This window comes from Notechis scutatus, chromosome 2, assembly GCF_049901735.1.
Source record: "Notechis scutatus isolate UNSWTSFEM ecotype Mainland chromosome 2, rNotScu1.2, whole genome shotgun sequence".
Lineage (NCBI taxonomy): Eukaryota > Metazoa > Chordata > Lepidosauria > Squamata > Elapidae > Notechis > Notechis scutatus.
The window spans coordinates 99761427-99786373 of record NC_142010.1 but is presented as its reverse complement, the minus strand read 5'-3'; the positions used below and the strand labels follow the sequence as shown (position 1 = coordinate 99786373).

The 24947-nt window shown below is 37.0% G+C and overlaps 1 protein-coding gene across 7 annotated transcripts; it reads left to right on the top strand.

Moving 5' to 3' along the window:
* Positions 1-305: 305 nt before the first annotated feature.
* TTC1 (tetratricopeptide repeat domain 1) lies at positions 306-19589 on the top strand. Of its 7 annotated transcripts, none has more exons than XM_087955513.1 (8): positions 306-387; positions 1739-2045; positions 5211-5271; positions 13352-13464; positions 14546-14582; positions 15340-15488; positions 17272-17326; positions 19020-19589. In XM_087955513.1, the coding sequence occupies exons 2-8, from the start codon at positions 1746-1748 to the stop codon at positions 19154-19156; spliced, it is 852 nt and encodes a 283-aa protein (XP_087811639.1). In that variant the 5' UTR covers positions 306-387; positions 1739-1745; the 3' UTR covers positions 19157-19589. The 7 variants fall into 7 exon arrangements, with proteins under 7 accessions (XP_087811639.1, XP_026537434.1, XP_087811638.1 ...); XM_026681649.2 differs by having other exon boundaries at positions 367-403; XM_087955512.1 differs by having other exon boundaries at positions 367-425.
* Positions 19590-24947: the final 5358 nt, after the last annotated feature.

Sequence of the window (24947 nt, the reverse complement as noted above, 5' to 3'; positions counted from 1 at the left end):
TCGCTTCAGAAGTTTCCCTTGAATGACTTTGGTCTGGGCGGAGCAGTGATCGTAATGATCATTACTGATTGATCCATTGAATAAATCACTTAATGTAGGATGCAACAATATAGACAAATCAAATCTGGAATAACCAGCATGAAAGTCACTCCGTGACCAAAAAAAAAAAAAAAAGCCTTTGTTTTCTGCTCCTGTTTCCAACATCCCGCCTCGCCTGCGGCAATTGGTCCTTCCCATGATTGACATGCGACGTCACCGTCGGGCTCTTAGTCCGGAGACGTTTGACTGGAGCCCCCTTCTGCGCCGCCGGGCTATTTACGTATATTAATCGGCTTGGCCCGGAAACCGGAAGTGGCGTGGTTTCGGGAGACCAAGTTGCAGGAAGAAGTTCGCAAGAAGTCAGGTCGGCGGGGCGGGGGCGCGAGGTGGAGGGGCGTGCTTGTGCGGGCGCGGGGTTGGAGCTCGAGGAAGCTGCTGATGAGGGGGAAAAGTTAGAGACCTGGTAGGATCAGGCAAGCAGAGGGATAGGGAAGAAGGGGAGGAGGTGTCCCAGTCTGGTTTGGAAAAGCGTACGACCCAGAGCAGCTTGCCAGAGAATTCGATATTTTTTTAGTGATCATGCTTTCCTTCCAGACTGGCATTGGAAAATGCTGTGGGAGGAGGGCATGGTTCCTGTTTTGAATATGTCCAGGGCGTTTAATATTCTGTGCATTGAATTGCACTATGAAAGAGGGCTGGAGGCTTGGCTTTTCTTGATTTCCAGTCACATTGGTTTTGTATCTCGGTTAGAAGATGGTGGGATCAGCTGGCAAAGGTGCTGCACTTCTGGTGCCCACTCTGTGCAGTTTAGGTCGGGCTTGTTACTTAGAAATGGAAATTACTGGATTCAGATTAGAGAGTAGCATATGCGTGTGTGTATTGGGGGGGAGGGTAAAAGTGAGGTTAAACTTTTGGGGGGCGGGAAATCTTGAATTATGTCTCTGTTAAATAAACAATTAATTGGTGAGGGCCACTCTTTAAATGATAAAACTGCCAAATTTTAAATTCCTGGTATCTCCAGTACTGCACAATAAAGAACATGGTTTGGAAATGTCTTGTATGAGACTGCAAAAAAAAAACCTAATGGCATTTAGAGCAGTGGGTTGCTCCAGCATGATCTGACTGAAGGCAACTTGCTTGCCAGTGGTTAACTAAAGCATGGTCTTCTCAATGATCTCTTTCCTGATTTTGCACAACATAATTTAATAATGTACTTACAGTATAGTTGGTATTGCATAGGCTTTGCTAAATAGGGATAAGTGTGGTACAGGTATCTTGCAAATAAAACCAATCTAGTTCTTTACAGTTTAATATTTTTCTTGAAAATAGTTGCAGTTAGTGATAATTTCCTGCAAAATAGAGTTAATTTGTTCTTTGGTTAACTTTTTGCCATTTGATGTTGAGTTCATTTATCACATTAATAGTGCCACATGTAAAATAATTAGACTTTTTTTCAATATTGAAATATGTATAGATCATTTTATCATTTAACCTGCCCCCAAATTATGCCTTGAAATAGATAAATATTCTTATAGGGTTTTCTGGATGAAACAAAAAAAAAAATGGTAAATGTTTACCATTAAAAATCAGTTGTTACAAAATTCTCCATCTCTTTTTTTTAAAGAAATATGTTTCTATCTTTCTTTAATGATACTGAGAAAGTTACTGCCTTGTGTAATTTCTTTGTCTTGCATTGCAGGTTCGGCATGGAGTCTGAAGATGCTGTTGCTCCTGAAAAATTAATTGAGGATTTGAATCTCTCAGAAAAACAGAGCAGTCCTACACATCATGCATATATCCCCAGAGTCGTTGAAGAAGGTGTGAGTCAGTTGTCTGACTTGGGTAGAGAGGATGATGATCTCTTCCATGACTGCAAAGACTCTCTTGAATCAAGAGTGGTGGAAGAGAATCACAACATTGAGACAGATTCTTTAGAAAATGAGATGGATCTAGATGAAAAAGAATTGCTGGAACTGGAAAAAAACATGTCAGAGGAAGAAAAAGAGGTATGTTTTAAAGGTGCAAATATTTTTTTAAAAATACTAGTGAATAGCTGTTTACTATTACTGTGACTGTATATACTTGCTTGGAAATAATTGCAGTTTGCAACAAAAATGTTTCTGTATTTCTATTTGGAATGCTAATATCTAGGCTGTTAAACATTCCTTGTTCAGTACAGTTTTTCTTTCAAAATGAATTTTTAATAGAATTTGCAGCCTATTTTCATATTTATTCAGAATAGTTCCCATAGAGCTTCATGGAATCTGCTTCTTAGTTAATTTGTAAAGACATTAAATATTTTAATATGTGGCATTTTGGGGATAAATACTGGATCAGCACTCTGTCGTCTCTTCTCCCTTTCTTTCTGGTTCGTACGTAATTATTTCGGATCCTGTTGTGTATAATTGCAAGCTTTGTCATTTTTTCATAAGTTTAAGTGTCCTGTATCATGGTTGTTTTTTTCTTATCACAATCTTTATTAGTTTTGCTTGCCTTCTGTATATTTCAGTTCCATATATTACATTTTGCTTGTCATTCTCTAAATCTGAAATGGGCAGTGTGCAGAGCTGAATGCAGTCTGTGTTTTTCTTGGATTTCAAATGTAAGAAATCCAAGTCTCATGGACTTTTAAAAATGAGCTGGATGAAATAATATGAAATGATATTGGTGGTTGGATTCATTGTACTAGTCCATTGTACAGAAGACTGCTTTTGAAGTGAGAATAGCCTCATTGAAGTGCTAACCATAATGCTTTCAAGTAATAGGACCTGTTTGCAGCTTAATTTTCTAGATTCATGTTTTTTTAAGCTTTGTTTAGCTTTAAGAATGTCCATACATATAGTATTTAAGCATTTTGTTGCAGTCTGTTTCTCATTTAACAGAAGCAGCAATATTATTGTCTTACAGTTTTAAATTCCCACGCTGATGAGAGATTATTTTCTATTTTTTATTTAATGAAATCCAGTTTCTAAGAATTAAAGCATAGATGAAGCATTGTTTAAAGTTCTTGCCTGCAAATAGAATTGAACTACTTATGTGCAGAGAGCTAATTTTCCATGTGAGGAAAAAGAATGTGTGATTCAGCAAAATATGTACATAAGCTTGGAATTTTCCATTTAAGCTTGTCCAGTCAGCTTACAACTTATATCTGAAGAGGCTAAAGATACGCATGAAATATTTACACAATAAAAACCTTGTAGAGATTTGCTTTGTCTAATCTTTTTGTTACTGAGAAGTTAGGCAAATGTTGAAACTGACTGTTGAATCTGCTATTTCCTGAACTGATAATCTCCATCTTCCTTCCAGATATATTAGCTATGTTAGGTGGAAATGATATGAATTGTAGTTTAGTATGTTTGAAATGAAAGATTATTCTGGGGTTTATTCAATTTGTATTAATTCTGAATTAATATAAAAATGGGAGAAATAATACTGTATTACTGAACAAAACTCCATTTTTTACCCTTTGAATATCTTCCTTGACTCTTAAATTTTGACCCTCTCGATATGTACTTTAGTTTAATTTTCATTAATTGGATACTGTATTGTTTGAGGGTGGAATTAAATATTTTTGCTGTTGAGCTTCTAAAAGGAAACATTGATATAGCTTGCAGTATTGATATAGTTTGCAGCATTGTTAAAATTAATGTACTTGGAAATTCAAATGTAGAAATGTGGAAAGTTAGTGTAATTTAATGCATTTGAAGCAGTCTATTTTTAAAATTAAAATCAGCCTAACTATTTGATGTTATAGATGATTATCAATATTTTGATAGCAGTGCTAGATGTGGGTTGTCTTACTGTGCTCTATTAAAAGAGGACCCAAGGTATGTATTAGTTATATCCATGGTACAGGAATAGACTGTTGCCTTGAAACCACTTGAGTTCTTGTGATGTCATAACACCTGATCAAGGAAACAAATTTGCAACATAGCCAATATTATTAAGGACTGGAGTCTGGCAATCATGGATGTAAGGAGAAAAGGACCCTGGGAGGATTGTGTGCTAGAGAGAAATTGGGATAGAGAATACGTTTAGATTAATTAGAACTAAGCTATAAAAAGAGTGAGGGGATGAGGAGGTGAAGGGAAGTGGAACTGAGAAGCTAGGTCTTGTGAAAAATTGGGAAACAAAGGTACACACAATGGGGACTGTACAACTTCCAGTCTTCCAACCTCTTTTCCAGTTTAGCTATTGATTAAGTGGTGGTTTCATAAATTATTCATGTAATTTTTATCAAGAGTTGGAGACTGAGAAGTACTTGAGACTGGTAGCAAATAACATTTGTTTTTGTACAAACGTTGATTGACTGCTATTCACAGAGCTAGAAGTGAGATAGGAATACTAAAAATTGTTTTTTAAAACTTGTTTATATGTATGAAGTCATATTTTAGGTTGTGGCTAGATTTTGTGGTTAAGGGTTGGAGTTGCATGACTAAATCCACAATATGGGGGTGACTCAGGGCTTGTGTGTGTCATCCCTTCTTTTTAATATTTACTCGAGATATATGGAAGAGTAATCCAACAGTGCAAGGTGCGGTATTAATATGCCGATGATACTCAGTTACACATTTCTACCCCTGGCTGGCCAAGCAACACTGTCCCCCAATGCTGGCCCACTGCCCTGGGGGTTGTAAGGGTTTGAATGAGCCAGCCCAGGGTTCCACAGTTTTTAGTTTATGGTTTTGATTCTTTTGTTATTTTTACTGTTTATTGTGGCTTATAAAATCTTATTTACAAACCTTTATAAAGTCTTATAAAATAAAAGTGCTTTTCATATGAGCAGTAGTATCTATTATGTACAAAATTATCTATCTTTAGGCTTGGGAACTAGCCTGAATTGTATCTGGACAATTCGTATTATTAGATACCAGTTGGTTCTTAAATTTTTTAAAACATTAATATGGTTATAGTTTACCTCTAGATGTCACTAGTAAATTATTCATTTCCAGACTTTTAAGTAATAAAATCTGGTAGTAGTACCAGTTAGGAGATGCCATCTAAATTTTTGAAGTATGCTTCCTATGAATTTTAAAAAATAACCATAAAGAAGGGAGGTAAGATATTAGTAAAAAACTTGGTAGTGTTTGCTATATGTCATGGAAATTTTATTTTAATTTCAGACAGTGCTATCAAATGTTAATTATTGTATTCAAACATTTCTGTTTTAGAAAAGAAGAAATGAAAGCACAACATTAAAAGAAGAAGGAAATAAACAGTTTAAAAATGGAGGTAAGCAAATGGCTTATGATAATACCCAAACTTTTATTAGTGTTTGGGCCTCCAAATGCTGCCTAAAGACAGATTCTAAGGTGTGCAGAATAATTCTTCCAGAATATCTATCCCAGTCAGTATGGCCCATAAGAATCCAACAGATCTGGACATCTGGTAGTACAAGACTACATAGTAATCAAGGAAATCCTCAAAGAATTTATCTAGTCTTATTTTTAACTAGCTATCTTTGGGCTATATAGAATTCATTTCAATATAAGATTTTACCATAGTATTTAGAAATTACCTTAAGGCTCTGTAACTTAAGGATGTAGGGTTAAGGACGCTTTATCGGTTTCAAACTTGCCACATTAATCCAGTGCAATTTTGGCTTGGAGGTGGGAGGTGATAGAGGATGATAATAATTTTCCTCCTGTTATGTTGATGAAAAACATCCTATGTTGGAAAAAAGCTACAAGGTTGCTTGCATTTAGATGTTAGGATTGTTAGATTCAATGAGAGCCACGTCTTGGTAGAGATAAACTTGATTTTTTTTGCCAGCTGTTAACACAGGTTTCCTGGGCATAATCTTTCAGTGATGGTTCCAAGTTTTTGTCTTAAAATGGTTGAAAAATATCCTTTGTGCATCGGGACCTGGGTTTATGTTGATTGGCAATTTGCTATAACTAAGGTGATTCTGAAAAGAAAGCATATTGTTATTGGATTTTCTCCTAGTTGCTTTTCCCAGTCTAGGTAGTCCTTGACTTACAACCATAAACGGGACTGGACTTTCTGTTGCTAAGCAATGTCATAAAGTGAGACGTCATGTGGCTGCATCCATTAGTGACTGTTGCCATTGTTAACCAAGAATCATGGGTTGCTGAGTGAGTGCCCATCCAAATCCAAACCCTTCTGGGCTTGGTTCCTCCCAGCCTCAAGCCTAAGTAAGATAAGGGAGTGTCTCCAGCTCCCCCAAGCTGCCTGTCTGACACCCATCTCTGCCCATTGGCATCTGCAAGCCTCAGCACCCCAGCCTGCCCTAGCAAGGTGGCACTAAGCTGCAGTGCCCAGGAAGCCCCAACAAACCTCATCAAGCGTTCATTTGCCCAATTGCCACCTTTCCCAGCTCCCCACACTGACCTTTTGCCTTTTTGCGCCCAGCTGTGGTGACTGAAGAGCCTTATTTCACTGCTTTTGCTGTCTTTCAAGAGAGCATGTGGACATTTCTGGTGCACATTCTGCACATTGAAAGCTGCTGGTTGTTGTTTGGGCTGTCTTCTTCCTCCTACAAAAGCACTTCTGCAAATCCCTCCAAGGGCACTTCTGGTGTGCACTCTGCAGTACATGTTGGAAGCTGCTAGCCATTTGTGAGGTTTTCTCCTTCCTCCGGCAAAGTGCTGTGCAGGAGGAATGTTTTGCAGAAAGAAGAAGACAAATGGTCAATGGCATGCATTGCAAAGTGTACCAAAAACGCCCCTGGAGAGTTTTGTAGGAGTGCTTTGCAAAAAGACAGTTGGAGGGAGGAGGAAGAAGAAAGCCTCATGAATGATCAGCAGCTTCCAACATGCTCTGCGGAGTGTGTGCTTTTTGACCTTACAACCATTGGCCTTCCTTTGGCTTCCATTGGCTGAAGGCCTCTGCCCTTGGCAGAACAATTAATTGGCTCTTCACAAATATCTCAACACAGGTACTTGTGGGTTATGCTGAGTTAACTATCTTAATCTAGGAATTAATACAGCACAGGCGATTCTACATAAATATCATGTTCTGGAACTGAGAGAGTCAAAAAAAGAAATCTCTCTTCTACCTGAGGAAAATGGAAAAAGGGCAGCAGTGTCATCATTTCCTTTATCTTTACTGGAACCTTGAATTCTTCTGTAGCCAATCGTATGTCCAGTCTGGATTTTAGTGTTTCTGGATTCTTCAATACCTAAGTCTACTGAACTTTTTCAAATTAGGTTCAACTTCAAAAATGAAGTCTAAGAATTGGCAGATTCTTGGCATTAAAAGTGCTTGGTTTTTAGACCTTATTGCTCCTATGACTGCTCTTATAACATGGCCATAGTGGCATCAAGGCCTCTGTTCTTTGTTTGGAAGATCCTTGGAGTCTTTATCATATGTCTCCTGCTCTTGATCTTGTATAATATTAGTTTATGATATAATCTTTCATATTCTTGAGAACAGGTTAAATACCTTATGAATTACAGGGATATTAGTTGATAGGGTGGTCAGTTCTTTCCCAGAAGATAATGGATAATGCATTCTTCCTATCTACTGTAAATTTTCTTTCTTTGTCTTTGATTTTTGCCATCCATATATAGAATTAATAGTTAGTTTCTGATGCTCTCACTATGGCCATGCCATTGGACATTTTTAAGGAGCTATCCTATAAGTTGTTGCTTATATTTTAATTAATTAGCAGTAGATATTGTGATAAAAAACAAGAGTTTTCAGTTATTAATCTCAATTTTTATGATCTACAAATAATTTTTATTTATGCATTTGCATCCCACCTTTTTTATTTTTATAAGTAACTCAAATTGGCTCAATACACAATATTCCTTCCTCCTCCTATTTTCCTCACAGCAACAACCCTATGAGGTGGATTGGGCTAAGAGTGATTGGCTGAAAGTCACCCAGACGGTGTTCCATACCTAAGGCAGGACTAGGAATCACAACCTCCCAGTTTCTAGTCTAGTGCCTTAACCATTAGACATATGTTAATATATGTATTGAATATATGTATAGTGTGCATTTGTATAGAAATACAGAAGTATAGTAAACTGCTTCTAAAGAAATACAAGGCTATTCCACTTCCACCCAAGTAGAATATATTTTATCCTCCCTTACATAATATATCTTCCTATGCACCTTTCTTATAGAACCAAGGTCACTGCAAAAATATGAATGTGAGAAAACAAGTTTATTGTTCATTTATTGATTTGGAGAGAGAGTAAGATAAATAGGCTTGAACTTTGGAATGCTTTCACAAATAATGGGAGTTGAGGGTCAGTTGTTGAATGCTGTAGATGGAAGCAAAACACACATGAGAATAAAGGTTTGCCATATAGTTTATTTGAAGGGAGCTAAGATTATATATTTTCCCCTTGGTTGTTTATGTGTTTATGGCTGAATAAGGAATGCTTGTGGGAACAATGAGCTGTGTTGGCTGGGAATACAAATATGCATGCATTTTTGTATACAGACAATGCTGAATTGTTGGCTAAGAAACCAACTTCTTTTGTAACAAATGTTGATTGATTCTATTAATCAAGAGGAATATGGTCCTCAAAATTAATGTATCAAAAAGTAAGATAATGGCTTGCTGAACAAAATTGGGTGAAAAAATGGCTAATTGTACATAAATGGGAGAAAATGATAACATTTTTCATACATTGATACACTTCTTACTAAAGGTAGGATAATGGATGGAGAAATGTTCAAATGATGGTAGGCAATGGATGGTAGGTAGCCTGTTGTAAGAAATTAACGTTTGCCAAAGGAAGCAAGAGTTGGCAAGTATGTCAGGAAAATGCACAGAATGCAGTGAGAGTTGAATACTGAAAAACTATGTGATAAAACAAAAAGTGAGTGTCAAGCATTAATGATGTGAATGAATGTGGATTGAACATAAAAGTGTTAGGTGTTTTGAAAGAATTAATAAAATTAAATAACGCAGGGGTCAAGAGCTAGGGAAGGATCACAAAAATTGCAGTTAGATGGAGTTAATGAGATCCTGAAAAAGAGAAAAGTGGGAAATTTAAACAATAAAAATCAATGGGTAACACAGTATATGGACATAATGGAAGCAAGGCCTGATTGCAGGAATAAAAGATGACAGGTTAGTGAATGGTGTTGAAGTAAATTAGATTTGGCTGTATTTCCTTTTTTCTTCTTGCCTTGAGTCAATTTCTTTGATTTATTCTTTCTTACTCTTTTTTTCTGCACCTACTTGCTTGTCCCCTCCCCCATAATATGTGTGTGTGAGAGAGAGAGAGAGAGAGGGAGGGAGGGAGGGAGAGAGAGAGAGAGAACAGCAAAGCTAGTCTGAAATAACAAACCAAGGAAATACAGTACTTGATGGTTTCAAATTGTTCACATCCTATTTTGGTTCTTGAGTGGTGCTGTTTTGGTTATATAAGAATTGGCCCTTTGTAAATGAATCTGTTACTATGGTTGCCCACAATTTTTTTCCTGGTCTTGGTACTTTTTAAAATGTGTGCTTGGCATAATTATGGGAATGATAGACTCTCATGAAGAAAGTCTATTTATGTGGTTGCTAGGAGTCAGAAATGACTTCATGGCATATAATCAATCATAATAATAACTGTGAACCATCTTTGAGAGCAGTGGCTGTCACAGTGTTGCTTGGGGACCGATGAAATCAAATCAGGGTTTTCATATTTCTCAGTTTTAATTTCTAATATAATACATATTAATAGATATAGCTCACATAAAGTAAAGCTCTTTGGGATCCTCAAACATTTTGAAGAATGTAATGTCTCCTGAGAATCACCATTTGAGAACCACTGGTGTAAAGGCAAGAATAGGATTTTATTGACATTATACTTTATGAAAGCCTGGTGCGTTAGAGGGAGCTTTTAGAAAGTACAGGTAGTTCTTGATATATGACCATACATTTAGTGACAGCTTGCAGTTACAAAGGTTCTAAAAAATGAGTTTTGTACAATCCTTGCACTTATGGCAGTTGCAGCCTCCTGCAGTCATGTGCAACCTTCCCAGGTGGCTTCTAACAAGCAAGATCAAGGCAGGAGCTGCTCACATGACATCTTGCTTTACGACCTCACCACTTACAGAGGAATTTTCCAGTCCCTTTTGTGGTTGTAAGTAGAGGACTACCTGTATCTTTGTTTATAATCCATTCATGTATCCATTTATGTATACCCGTTAAACATAGGAACTTGAGATATTGATTCATAAGCACTTAATGAAAATCTTATTTAAGGTATTCCAAAAGACTGCAGAAAAAGCTCTGTGAGTGATAGTTGGGTTTTGAAAGAAAAAACAAAGCACAAGCTTCAAATACACATTAACATTGCACATCTTTATGATTCTTATGATTCTTGATGAGTTTTATTTTTTCTTTTATGCACCAAAGACAAACTCCTTGGGTGTCCAATCACCATTGGCTAATAAAGTATTCTATTCTATTATTCTTATTCTATTCAACCGAGAATGATACTGTATCAGAGGAATTCTACATAAACATAACAGATGTGATAAACAGCAAGGTAACAAAATCCGTTGAAAGTGTTTGCCATAAAACAAGAGCCTAAATAGAAAAGCATCTTGGCAATGTTTCTTGGCATATTTTGTAACAAAGGTAGAAGAAAGTAGTAAAGGCAATAATAATTTCTGAAAAGAAATAAGGAGAAAAAAATCAATTCCAAGAATTGGGAAGACTCTTTAGGAAGGAGTGATGTTGGGTGTATTTTTCAGGAAGGTTTTCAGGTGTTCTTCTCCGGAAGACTACTTTATCAGAAGACTATCTGCTTCTGTTTAGATTTGCAGAGTTCAGTTTCCTGGATGTTTTGCTTAGATAAAGGTAGAAATTCAGTCTTGGAGACCACATGATTCTTCACAACAGTATTGTTGCTAGTTGCGAAGTTATGTCCGACCCATTGTGACACCATGGACAACATTCCTCCAGGCCAGACAACAGTATTGGAAATAATTTGCTCTTGTTTTCCTTCTGGATGCTTTTTAAATTACTCAGACTAATTTTCAGCTCTGGGATTTGGGGATGGTACCTCTGCAAATACTAATTAGGCCTGGCTCGGTTTAGCTGCTAAGCCCACACTAGTCTAGCCAGTTGCTGAAACATGCTGTATTTACCACCTTAAAAATTAGTGTTCTTGCATATTAGTGTCTACCTGAGTTTTTTCTTGAGGAAAAAGATACATGCCACCTGAAGATAGCAAATAAAACAAAACCATAATAAAGAGCCAACGTGGCTAGAATTGAGTTCTTGGTTGCTATCAAATCCTCTCCTTGGCTCCTATTCTAACCCACTTTCCTAACTGGCTTTTCTTTATTGCCTTGAAACCCTTTCACACATGGAGTTCTTTGTCAGTATTTCAGAATGGCACGGCCTACTATTATAGACTCCTTATGCACTTGTCTTGGAGAGTATTATATCATGTGGCTGTGGCTGAAACTCTGGAAGGAAAGTATAGTTTTATGTTTAGTAATATTTATTTTGATTATTAATGATTAACACTGGGATGTATTTTGATTCTGAGGAAGAGGAACAGACATTTTTCACCTCAATGCTATTTTTCATCCTTTCATCAAACTCCAAGTCTGGGAGTTGTTTAAAACGACACCTATATCTTGCAATTAATGCTCACACACATACCGTATATTCCTATGTAATGCCTTTCAGCACCAAAGGGTATTCTTATCTCAATTGGTCCTTTTAAACCAAGATTTTTTATATGCGGTCTTGCATTTTATCAATATTTTTTAATTCCATAAACAATTGTCCAAAATCATTCTACAAAGGGAAAATAAACCAAGAAATAAGAAAAGAATTGACAGTTTTAATGCAGAAAGCACACCTATGCTATGTTTATTATCTAATTGTTGCTTGCTGTTGCAGGATCTGTTGGTTCATGGATTAACCAAACTGTCAATGTATAGTGTAGTTTAGGATTGTTGTTCTGCTGAGATTTGGAAGGAAGGAGGTTTGGACAATGAATGGTAGTACTTTTGGTCTCTTCCACACCTCTGTACAGTTTCAGATATAAGCTGGTTTTTCTTATTTTTTTACTACTACAATGATGGGTGCACTGAAGTGCTTTTGGGGTGAAAAGATTGAACAGTAACATCATTGTTGCCTGGGGGACGTCTTGTTGGGGGCTTTTTTCATGTCCCTGTTAAGTTCCCTTCTGAAGTGATAACCATCTATCTACTCATAGTCACCTGCTTTCTAATTGTTGGGTTGGCAGGAGCTGCAGCGTGTGACGAAAGCTCTCCCTGTCTCACGGCAGCAACCAGATCCCGAACACAAATTGCCAATTGTCAGCACAGTGTCTTAACCTTGTGAGCCACTGTGCTTCTCTTTATTTTTCACTGAAGTGCCAAGAAAAGAAATTAAAGAAGATATGCAGTATGTAAATTGTGTGCACCCTTTATTAGAAAAGTTGCAGACAGAAGACGTTCACTAATTGTAGATTTTCTTTCCTGGAAAATGGGTGTATTTTGCATATTAATATTATCAGTAAGACAATGTAAGCTCAATGTACATTTCCCAGTATACTGAAATCAGTTTTAATGGTGATTAAAAAAATCTATTGCTGCTGTTATTTTTCCAGAAATTGCTCTGATTCCAAAAATGTCAATCCCATTAACCAGAATAGTAGAGTTCCTAATCTCAGCCAGTGAGTTCATCCCTTTTGTAGTGTGTATGAAGTTATCTCCTACAAACTCTATCTTGCATAGAACAAAGTTGAATTATTTAGACAATAGTATCGTTGTATTCCTACTTAGAATTCCAGAGGCTTTGTAAATAGTTTGCTTTTGCAGATCCCACAAAATACAATAGGAATAGCATAAAGAACAAGGAGAAGTCTTTATTAGTTTTTAATTATCTTCCGGCTATCTAAATTAAGTGTTAACATAACTGTATAATCTCAGAAAATCCAAATTCTGTTATGCAATATTTGCATGTTAGCATAACCTTAACATACTGTACGTTCCCTCGCTTGGGAATCTCCTTGTATGTAAATATTTTTCATAATTGAATGATACTATTTATAGATTGGATTATCCTGAATCCAATTTAATTTTAAAGTTATGGGTTGATGCTTTGTTTTTAATTCCAAAAGGAAAAAAAAAATACTGTTTTGAATTTACAGTGTGCTAGAAAAGTATACTGTGTCCCACAAATGAGTCATAGTCATATTAGGGTTAATTTTTTTCATATTTCTGCACTGTTTGCTTTTTCTTTTTAACTTTTTCTGTTATTACTTTTAAATGAAAAAATATTAAAAATATATAAATATATAAATATCCTGCATTGTTTTGTGTTTTTCAGTTTTTTTTCAATTTCAGTTTTTTTTTTCTGCCCTAACTTCAGAGTATAAAGAAGCAGAAGATTCGTATGCAAAAGCACTGCAGGTTTGTCCGGCCTCCTGTAACACAGATAGATCCATTTTGTATTCAAATAGAGCTGCAGCAAGAATGAAACAGGTAATACTAATTTCCAAGATTGTAAAGTGATTAGTTTTGTCAGAATTTTTATGTGCAGGGAGTTGCAGGCGGAAATAACACGGGGGGAGTTGGTTTGGCATGTCAGATGCCGGTGCAAATTTATTAAGTTTGAACAGATCTGCTGCAGTAGAGTGAGAGTATTGCCAAGCACATGCTAATTGACCAGCTTTCCTCTGAAGCTGTGTCATTTGCCATATCTCAACTCTCACTTGAAAGGAATGCTGGGAAAGAGTTTTTGCTATAGCAACTTTTTTCAATCTGGCAACTTTCAGACTTCTGCTCCCAGAATTCCCTAGTCAGTATGCTGGGAAAAGTGCCCTTCCTCTTGGACATGTTTAGGACAGATGGTGAATGAGGTCTGGATGTTGCTAACTTAGGGAAAAGGTTTTCTGTCAGCTCTTCTTCCCTTCTCTCTGGTATGATCCCTGGAAAAAGCTGATGGAGGCTTGTCCCCAAATGGCCAACGTGTGTGTGTGTGTATGTGTGTGTATTTGCTTCACTCACCACAGCAACAGTTTCAAGAGTTTAAAATCTCTTCTTGCATACATTGAAGGTGGTAATAAATTTTTTGGACTCAAGGCTTATTGATATTAATTATGTTGTATCTTTTATTACCTGACCTGGTGGCACAGTAGTTAAAATGCAGTGGTCAGCATGCAGGATTGCAGGCTAACTGTACCTACACCCAGGAGTTCGATCTTGACCGCCTCAAGCCTTCCATACTTCCAAGGTCAATAAAAAGAAGAGCCAGATTGTTGAGAGCAATATCCTAATGTAAACCAAACAGAGAGTGCTATAAAGCACTGGAGCAGTATATAAGTCTAAGTGCTATTGCTATTTGTTTTATTTTCTATAAATGGAAAATAAGAGTAGGTTAGCCGGCCTACAGATAAAAAGAATACCTTTCTTAGCCTCTAGTTTCACTGACTTTTTGTCCCATAGTTCTGAATGTAGATGCTGAGCATATAAAGTTTTTATGTTACCATGTTATCTTTCCCAGTTGTTATGAATGTCAAAAAATTATATTTTATATTAAATGTCGATGTTATCTCTCATTTAGGATAAGAAAGAAATGGCTATAAGTGACTGCAGCAAAGGTATTTTCTTTTCATGCTTTTGCTCTTGGTCAGAATATTATGTTTAGAGACTAGACATGGGAGAGAATATAGGAAATTTGACAGGTATTTGATCTTATTATCTACTAGGATGAAGCCTGATCAATGGCACTGTTAATTTTCGAGTCTACCTCCCTCAAATATTTGGGTTACACAAGGAGCATATGATGACTGAAATAAGCAGAGGGCTAAATAATTATTCATGAAGTTTTCAACTGAGTATAAATCTAGGAAGATACAGTACATAGAAAATAATTGGGCTCCATTTATCTGATTTTAAAAGAAGAAAAGAGTTGGACAGGTTTAGAGAGACTGGAAATAGGCAGGATAGAATGGAGCAGAGGTAGGAACAGTGAAATCAGATTGATTACCATCACAGCTAACCAAGATATATACTAACCTATGGTTTGTTGAATATATAACAATGAACTGGGCTCACATAGAATATTAAACATTAATCAGGTAAAATAATTTATGAACTACATTGTTGGTTTATATGACGTGAAATTGAAAGCAGACAAACTTTTTTTTTTAATCCTATGAATTCAAAGGTCAGTATGATAATAATGTTGGGTTCTAAACAATGTACATCTAAGGACATACCTTGATGTGTATATTTGCTTAATCTATTTACTGTTTAGAAATGGAGTTGTTAAATAATACTGTAGCATGGTTTTACAGGTATCTTGTAGAAATACTGCAAGTAAGATGTATTATTGCTCTTTTTTTTGTTTTTCAGCTCTAGAGTTAAACCCAAACTATATCAAAGCACTGTTGAGGAGGGCAGAACTGTATGAAAAAACAGAAAAGTTAGATGAAGCTTTAGAAGATTACAAAAATCTGCTGGAGAAAGATCCATCGGTATATCAAGCAAGGGAAGCTTGCATGGTAAAGTTATTTTTGTAATCAAGGAGATGATTATAGTAATACCATTAAAGCACAGAATTTTTCAGGACACTAGTGAAAGATGGCAGTCAAAGAAGCATGATCCAAAAGAATAGGGAGTGAAGAGAAAGGCTGTCTCTGAAATCATAATCCTGATTTTTCAAGTTGGAGGATCAGTTATAAGCAGAGGTGGGATTAAGCTGGTTTGGGTGAACCGGTTGTTGAAATTCTGCCCAGTTCGGCGAACTAGCAAATCCCACCACTGGCTGGCCCCACCCCCACCCATTTTCCGGCCTTTTGGGGGCCATTTTCCAGGCTGGTTTTCAGGCTGTTTCCCAGACCGTTTTCTGGGCCCTTTTCAGGCCTTTTTTGGGCGAAAACAGCCCAAATCCGGACAATAAACTGCCCCAAAAAAGGCCTAAAATGGGGTTAAAAACAGCCCGAAAAATGTCCAGAAAATGGCCCGGAAAATGCTCAAAAACAGGTCAAAAAAGGAAGGAAGGAGATGGTAATGAGGAGATGGAGAGAGGGAAGGAAGGAAGGAAGGAAGGGGTTAATCCAGTTTTAGCTTAGTTTCTTTCAGAATTGCCTGCACAGAAGTATTGTCAATTCTTCTCCTTCTGCTATTTATTTATTATTTTTGGGTTGCAAATGGGCTTTAATTGTAAATTGCTTCTGAGGAATCAATGGGATTTATTGCCTCTGCCAGGTGTGAAATGTTGGCTATTATGATACAATATGTTGCTTTTTAATAAGCTCAGCCTCCAATGTCTTACTTTCCTTGGCGATGGGAGCAGAATGCTTTGCTGGTCTCTCCCCATCCTTTCACTGTGATGGAGGCATTTGCACCAAGAAACTGAGAGTTGGTTAACCCTTTCATTTCTGGAGGTGTTGCATATAGGCCCATGGAGACATGGCTGGGTGTGATGAATGACTGTTGAGTTGGCCACGCCCACCCAGTAACATGATCACCTGGCCACACCTACCCAGCTAGTCATTAGGGCAGAGAACTGGTTGTTAAACTATTTGTATCCCATCACTGGTTATATGAGATGAATTATTCTTGAATTATAGCTTTTACTTCAGATATGAGCAAACATAGCTTTAGAGTTAAAGTGTGGGAAAAATCTGCTATGGAGGGAACAAAAGGACATTTTAATTTTTTTCTTTCTTTCCTTACTTGTTTTTGTGACTTTTTGAAGAGCATTTGCCATCAGATTCTCAGAACAGATGATAAAGCTGTAGCTTCTTGGTCCCCTCCAAAAAAAATTAATTTTAAATTGGTTTTTAATTGTAGCAAATGTGTGGTCTTAATAGCCCCTTTAAAACGAGCTGGTGTGGAGAGTTGTCTAAAATATGGAAAAATCATAAAATCAGAATGTTCTTTGGAAAGAGTATCATAAAGATGTTCCACTCTTTGCATAACATCATCAACAACTAGCCATAGGCTTTAATAATGGCTTTGAAGTTCCTTAAATGCTATTGTGAAGGGGATCTCTATGTCTCAGAATTATATGACTTGAAAGAAAATCTGTAGTTGTATGATGGGCATGTCTTGGATTTGGAAGCCCAAAATTGCATCCACTGAGCTATTTCTCTTACTTAGATGAAAGCAAATTCACTGTTTGACAGGTATGCATGTGTCTCTAATAGATCAGATAATGGCCTAGGTTAACAAGTAGTTTTTCATCATCAAGTGATGCATCAATCTGCACATTGGATAAAGAATAAATAAAGTTGCTTAATATGTGTTTGGAATTGGTCTTCTGTTTGCTTTTGTTTTTAGAGATTGCCAAAAGAAATAGAGGAACGTAATGAAAAACTTAAGGCTGAGATGTTAGGTAAGTAAATTTTGTATATAGTTTGCTAATGCAGGAGAATGGTTTCTGTAACGGGATATGCATAGTGTTGTGACTTTTTAAAATTGCCTTTTCTATAGACTTTGTAGAATTCCATAGTACCACGGACTTGTTTCAGATTCTGCCATGTTTGAAAAGAAAGGATTTATGTATATTTATCTTGTCAGATCGTTAAAAAACCTGTTGGAGCTAGGTCACCCTGATCTCTACAGCTACAAAAATAGAAACACCCTGACTACTGCCACAGTAGAAATACAGATTACTCATTTTGGCTGTAAGAAACAAACTTTTATATTAAAGCAAACAGCAAAATTGCTTCTACCATAGGCTCTACAGCTTGAAGTCATTCTGAAGATAGGAATAATAGACTGGATACAGAGGCTGGTTGCAAATTTTATTGATGTTAAGTTATATCTAGTATCTGGGTATAAAAGGCAACTATTGTTCTCATTGAGCCAATTGTGATGGTGATATTGTTATAGTCCTTAGAAAATAGTAAAATTTGTTCATAACAATGTGAAGTCACAGTTGCCAGTTTTTTAACTAGTGTTGACCTTCATACACATAAAGGTCTTTCCCAAAATGTCAGATATAATAATGTAGTGCAGGGGTCTCAAACTCAAGGCCCGGGAGTCAGATTCGGCCTGTGGAATGCTTAGATCTGGCCTGCGGGGCTGCCCTGGAAACAGCAAAGGACTGGCCCAGAAGAGATAGGTCCTTTCTTAATTTAAGTCTTATGAAGTTCTCCAAGTCATTTTTTGAATGGTTCAAAACACAATAGAACAATGTTTTTGTCTGAAATTGAAAAAAAATACTAGTAGTAGTGTAATTTTTAGCTGGATTTTAGTTTCAACATGCTCTTACAGTTAAATAGTGAAACTGATATTTAAAGTACTTTTTTTCAAAGCAATAGAGCTGAGTTTTATGCCAGTTTTATGCTTGTACTGAATCATACTCTTTGTGAACAGCTGATTTCAGTTTATCCAAACTCAAATGGTTTGTGAAGCAAAGAGAAGGCTTATCCAGCTCAATCTTTGTTCTCTTATCGTTCATCCACATGCTTACTTTCGATTTTGTTTTTCGTGGCCTTAAAGCTGGGCTTAATCTGGGCTGCTTCAATTATTTCAATTCTTCATAACCTTTGTACTGTCTAATTACAGTACTATGTTAGAGGGCAGCATGGGTTCTTCTCACCCTTTTTAAAATAAAAATGTTAACTAAGGAGTTCTAGAATTGAGGATGAACACTAAATAATTGAGGATGTGCTCTAAATAATTGTGATTAAAAAGTCTTGTGGAAAAGCAGGTGTTCTGTTTACCTCTAGTCTGTCAAAAACATGCTGTGGGCATTATGAAACCCATAGGAGTTGTACTAGTGGAGATGTAAATTCAAAGGGGAAAACTGCATGTAATAAATACATAATGGTGGGGCAAATTTTGGACATGTAGCATCTTTCCCCCTGGTGTCTCTTAAAATGACTGTCTACTGTTGAAAGTGGATGATATAAAGAATACCACCCTTCTTATGTTGGCATTTCTTGAACAGAATTCTTAACAGCCTTTTTAAGACTTCCTTCTTCTGTAAGTATCATTGTCAGAAGACATTATTTCCATTATTGTGATAATTTTTTAAATGTAGTTGATGGTGTGAATTTTTTTATGCATGTGTATTGCAGGCAAGCTGAAGGATCTTGGGAACCTGGTTCTCCGTCCATTTGGCTTATCAACGGAAAACTTCCAAGTGAAGCAAGATTCCTCAACTGGCTCCTACTCTATCAACTTTGTTCAAAATCCAAATAATAACAACCGATAACACTAGCCCAAATGGCATGTGGCAAAATTTTGGGCTTTGAGGCTTAATGGTGATGTGGTTTCGGTGAATGCAAAAAGGATGAGTAAACATTTAATGCATAACATCATTCTTTAAACTGGGAGGATTTGAACTGAGACCTATGCATTGTGTATGTGTGTGTGAGATTCTTTCAAAAGAGGTGGGCAGAAGAAGACTGTTATTTGACCTTCGCAGCGATGTTTCATGCACTTTGGGCACTGCACCTTCCCTCTGAGGAGGGTGGGGGTTAGCTTTGCAAGTTAGAAAAATGTCAGTGTGTCTAAGCCTGTAGCCCCATAGTACAATCATTTCATCATTTGTGAAGTTTGTAAGTCTCTTTGACGGGCAGAGAAGTGTTTCTCTATTTAGAGAATCTACTTTTACCTTACAGATTAATAAATCATTCATGGTATTAGTGCCTGTCTTTTAATTCAAAGTAGCCTTTTCAGTGCTAAATGTTGCATAACAGCATAAATTCTCTTGAATGAGGGAAAGTGGTTATTAGCACCTGCATAACTACTCCAAGCTCCCCTCCCCAGGTGATTTTATTTTATTTTATGCTTTTTTAGAAGACACATTGATGGGCTTTTAAATACATCTGTTTCTTTATTTATTTTGTAAATCCCCAAAAAATGAGTGGGTGTCTGGTAAAACAATTCAAGTTCTTGATCACCAAAAGATATGTTAGTTTATTTGCAACATTCTCTAGTTATAAAGCAAGCTACCTATCCCTGCTTGGATATGTCTACTAAACCCTTTATCTTTATCGGACTGATTTCCACAAAATGTGTCTTTTCTTGCAGAAGATATAGACAACTTGTAATTTCTACCAGTATCATAAACAGCATATTATGGTGTTTAAATATGCTTTTATTATATTTTGTTTCATCTTTAAGGAAAGGTATGCAGTTGTATAATTTGTACCAGACACCATTATTCACCAATGGTGTTCAAACATTACTACTACACAGCCTTCATTTCAATAAGACTTCAAGATAGACTGTTTTGATCAAAGAAAAAGAAAATACAGTGCATTTATTTCTGAGTTCTTCCTATATGAGTTGTTTGTCAATTCATAGCCACATTGTTTCTTTCAGATTCAAAAATCTTATCACAGAGAGTTGTAAACAATAATTTAAGCATTGAATCCCTAAGTGCAGCCGATTGAAATTCTACATGATTAAAACATCTTTTTGCAAATTTGAATACATACTTAGCATTTATATGGAATTGTAACATATTCAGAGTAAGAAAGCAGTGAATATGGCACATGAAACATGTATATATCCTTTCTATTAGTACTTTGTAATATATTTGGCAAGAATAACAGCTTTCAAATATTTCCTGTAGCTAACTGGGTCTTTCTGTTCTTGCTTTTGGAATTTTTCTTATTCTTCCATGCAGAACAGTTTTAGTTGAAAAGATTATTGTATTTTCTCCCACATGCTGTTTATTTGAGATTGCCCCACATATTTTTAATAATACTCAAGCTCAAGAATTCTAAAATGTTTATATTTGTTTCTAATAAGTATTTCATGGTTCACAAGTTGTTTATGTCAATTGCATGGGAGAGCTGGCATAATAAAGCCTTTTCTTTAACCTCATCTCAGAAATAATTATCTAGAAATCCTTGATGAACCTGAAACATTTTGGAAAACATGTTTTGGGCTGATGAAACAAAAATTGAAATCTTCAGCCACAATCACAAAGAGGAAAAAGAGGTGAAAAAATTGGAGAAAAAGAAACATTTCAGAATGGTTAGCATAGGGTCTCTCTGTTATGCTCTGGAATTATATGGCAGCCACTGACAAAGTAAGCATTTTGTGAGTGGAAGAATGAAGAGGTTAAACCAAATATGAAGATCCCTAGAAATTGTTGTCCATAGTTAATAAAATAACTGAATTTGAAAAGAAGCTGGGTAATTGAGCAGGACAAACACCTGTAAGTATCTCCAGACTTGAAAGTCTGTAAGATCCAAGGGTTCATCCAAAAATGTTCAGTACCTTGGCCAGACAATATACCTGATTGTGAAGGCAGCATTCTGTGTTGTGACTTTCAGGCCCACCCAGGGAGTGCATACAAAGAGAATTATAAATAATTAGTTTCAGTTTGAAGCTTCAAGAATGAGAAAAAAATGCCAAGTTTGTAATAGACTATTAGCTGGCTACAGAAGTATATGGAAGGAAGAGTTTTAAAATAAGACTTTGGCGGTTGCTGCATTCTCTATTAACTTACTTTGAATCTAGAAAAAACGTTCAAAATTAATGGAAAGGTAATACAGTATGTTTAATTTTATTATGTAGAGGTTGTATTAGCTTCTGTTCATATAGGGATTCATTAAAACATAATTTCTGATTATAATTGCCTAAACATGTATATGCATTTTTGTTCAAGATGGCATTTATGGTAAGAGATGGTGTGTGTGGTTTTGGTTTAATTGGCTTAAATATTCGTTATATGGTTGGAAGAAAATAGTTTAAGAGTGTTAGGAGAGAGTTTGAAAGGAGCTGCATGAATTAGGATAGGTTAAGGTTAACAAAAGGAAACATGACTGACAGATTATAATTAGAAGCTGTTTTACACCTATAGTGACATTTCCCTACCATCAAGATCTGTTGGCTCTGCTGGAATGTGCAAATATTTTCAGTTGACCTTCATATTGGAGTGGGGACTGTAAAGATGATTATATGACTGCTCGGTGTGAAAATATACAGGAGCAGAGATGTTGGCATTGCTTGAGAGATGTGTGATATGATAGCCATTACACACTATCTTTTTAAGTTGTTTTTAAGGAGAGGCAAAGATGGACCTGGGAAGTACCTGAGAAGCTCATTACCAGCAGACCTGCAATTACTAGCGGTTGAAGATACAGGGTATTTGATGAATTGGCAATTGGAAAGGGAATTTAAGAATTGTCCAACGGTCTAGTATTAGCAGTAAATAGAAGAGACCAAGAACATCAATGGCACATTAGTATGTGCTACTATTTGTCAGTTAGAACAGTGGCCCCCAACCTTTTTTGTGCCATGGCCCGGTACCGGCATCACAAAATGATCCGCGGCCTGGTACCGGCATCAGTACGCATGACAAGGCAAGGCGAGCCGAGCGACCGGCCAGCCAGCCGTCCCCCACTTCTCCCCGCCACCTTCAACTCCTCCTTTGTACCTTTGTCGATGGGCTTCACTTCGGGACGGCTTCGGGACGGTCACTCGGCTCGCCTTGCCTTGGGTGCTGAAAGAATCCTCACGCCTTAGTTTCGTTCGAAGCCCCCCCCCTTTGATGAAACTAAGGCGCGAGGATTCCTTCAGGACCCAAACGCCGCTTTCCAACCGGAAAAGCTCACCCGGAAGCACTTTCTCGTCAAACAAGATGGCGGCGCCCAGCAAACTGGCGGCCCGGTAGGAAATGTTCCACGGATTGGTACCGGTCCGCGGCCTGGTGGTTGGGGACCCCTGAGTTAGAAGGTGCTGGAGTTGGGAATGGAAATTCCTATTATTTCTCCCTAGGTGGGCCTGAAAGTCACAACACAGATTACTGCCTTCACAATCTGGGATTTAGTACAAAGAGAGGTATATTGTCTGGCCAAGGTACTGAACATTTTTGGATGAACCCTTAGAAGACAGAGTCTCATGATACTTAGTGGTGCCCGATTTTCACCTACATTATATTTTTAAAGTAAATGCTGCCTTTGTATACAAAAATTCACTGGGTTTGAATGGATAGGTGATCCACCTGATTGAGATTGCTGGAAGAGGCAGGATTCTCTCAAAGTAGTAGTGAGATGGTAATCTGGAAATTAAAGCTTCCCAAGAAGTGCTAGATGGTGGGGGAAAAGTAGTGAATTGGGCACAAATAAGTATAAGTGATATTACCAGACTATTGATCTCCCCATGTGACTGGTGGATTGTTTGAGTAGGATGATTAAAATTAGTTGGTGGTCTTGGATTAAGGGAATAGAAGTGGAGAGAGTAATGTGATCCTATTAGTGACAGATTGGGGAAGATATGATGCGGGATGCTAGATTTGCTGTTCTAGGGGAGAGATTGCTGATAATCTCCACTTCTGGCACAGTGGCCCCTCATCTAGCTTTTGGCAGCTGGATTGTTAATGCTCTTGGCCTTAAGTTGATTGTAACATTAATGAGGCATTTTTAATAAGCCCGTGCTTATCTATAGCTTGATTGAGGATGAACAGGTAGATCTCATGTGTTTTACCTGGACCTCTCTGGGCAAGGGCACCAATGTTGTTTTTTTGGAGATTCGTTCTATTGTTTCATGTTGTTTTATCAACCAATATCTGGGAGTAGTGGGATTGATCTATAAAAATACAGTGCAAATGTTAATGCCAATTTATTACACTGAGCTGTAAGAACAAGTTAAGTATCCTGCTGGCTGATCAGCATAATCTTTCAATGATTTCTGGACCCGATCTTGTTGGCATTGGAGTTGTTTTGCTTATTGATACTGGGCAATTTCAGATGCCATGTCTTGTTGGATCTGGGAGTACATGACCTCCAGGCACCATCAGCTTGTCCCTTGTAATCTCAGGCCTGATACATTGACAAAACTTCAGAACAGTTGTTCAGAGATCTGCATATGGAGAATATAACATTTAGTTCTTTGCCTGATCAGATCATTTCCTGGCCAAGATAACATTGCTGTCCATGACTTCTGTGGGGTGAAGGAGCATTCATACTGCCTGTTCCAGATGCTTTATTGATTCAGGTGGATTCTGGATGGGACTTGAATAATTTCCCACAGCTTGGCAATAGAAGACCACCTGGACTCTCAATGAGATTGGTATTGGACAGCACTGAGAAGCAATCCACAGTGTTTTACCAAAGTTTTCAAGATGTCTAGCCCATTCAATGGCTTAACCACTTACCACTGAGACAAATTAAATTACAACTATAAGCAAAGTAGACTGGAGGATAAGAAGGAAAGTAATACCATCTATTTAAAAGTGAGGAGGCATGTTGTATTCTGCAGAATTATTTCACTAGATTTAGTGGCAGTGGAGGGAATACTCCCTCCCCATTACCTGTTCTGAAAAATTATAAATTCTAGAAGTGGTGTAATCTACACTGTTTAGAAAGCCATTGTCTTCTGTTGGAATTGCTGTTAGCTATCTCTGCTTAATATTACAACTTTCATTATTCTTTTACTGTCAAAGAAACGAACAGATGAAGAGACAGCAACATTGCTTGGGATAGCTTTTTAAAAGTGCAGAAAGAACAAATCAACGTTTTATTTCAAAACATGGTACACAACAATTCTTGAATATTTAACTTCAGGCAAAACTGTAAAAGTTTAATAATTTTCCTTATTCAAGTCTACCAAATAAAGGAGGCATAGTGACATAATATATGGACATAAAAGGCAACATGGAGCAAAGCTTAAATATTAAGCAACTAAAGAAAAAAGTGAAAAGCAATACATTACTTCTACCACTAAAAATTTCCCTGACAGCATAATCTCAAAATGAAAACCAAGGTGGTTGAAATTCAATTCTTCATGAGCAATATAAATAGTCATCTTGTCTCTTTTTCAAACTTAGCCCCCTTCTTTTCTACACATAAAGTAAGCTGTGGCTTCTCCACATCATTAAATTATGGTGGTAAAATAGGCAGAATTGGTGTGTTTGAAGAAAAATAAAATCAGTTCTGGCTAACAGTGGGTGTTGTCTATGCAGGCACTATTGGCTCCGCCCATAATATGTGTACCTTTGTATAGATTGATACCATTTTCCTGAGTAGAAACTATCACTTTGTGCC

Bases quoted from the DNA above. Each gene is read 5' to 3' on its own strand.
- TTC1 (XM_087955509.1), top strand. From the start codon at position 648: ATGCTGTGGGAGGAGGGCATGGTTCCTGTTTTGAATATGTCCAGGGCG. The intron at 851-1,738 runs GTCGGGCTTGTT...CTTGCATTGCAG, and splicing joins GCCCACTCTGTGCAGTTTAG to GTTCGGCATGGAGTCTGAAG. The intron at 2,046-5,210 runs GTATGTTTTAAA...TTTCTGTTTTAG, and splicing joins TGTCAGAGGAAGAAAAAGAG to AAAAGAAGAAATGAAAGCAC.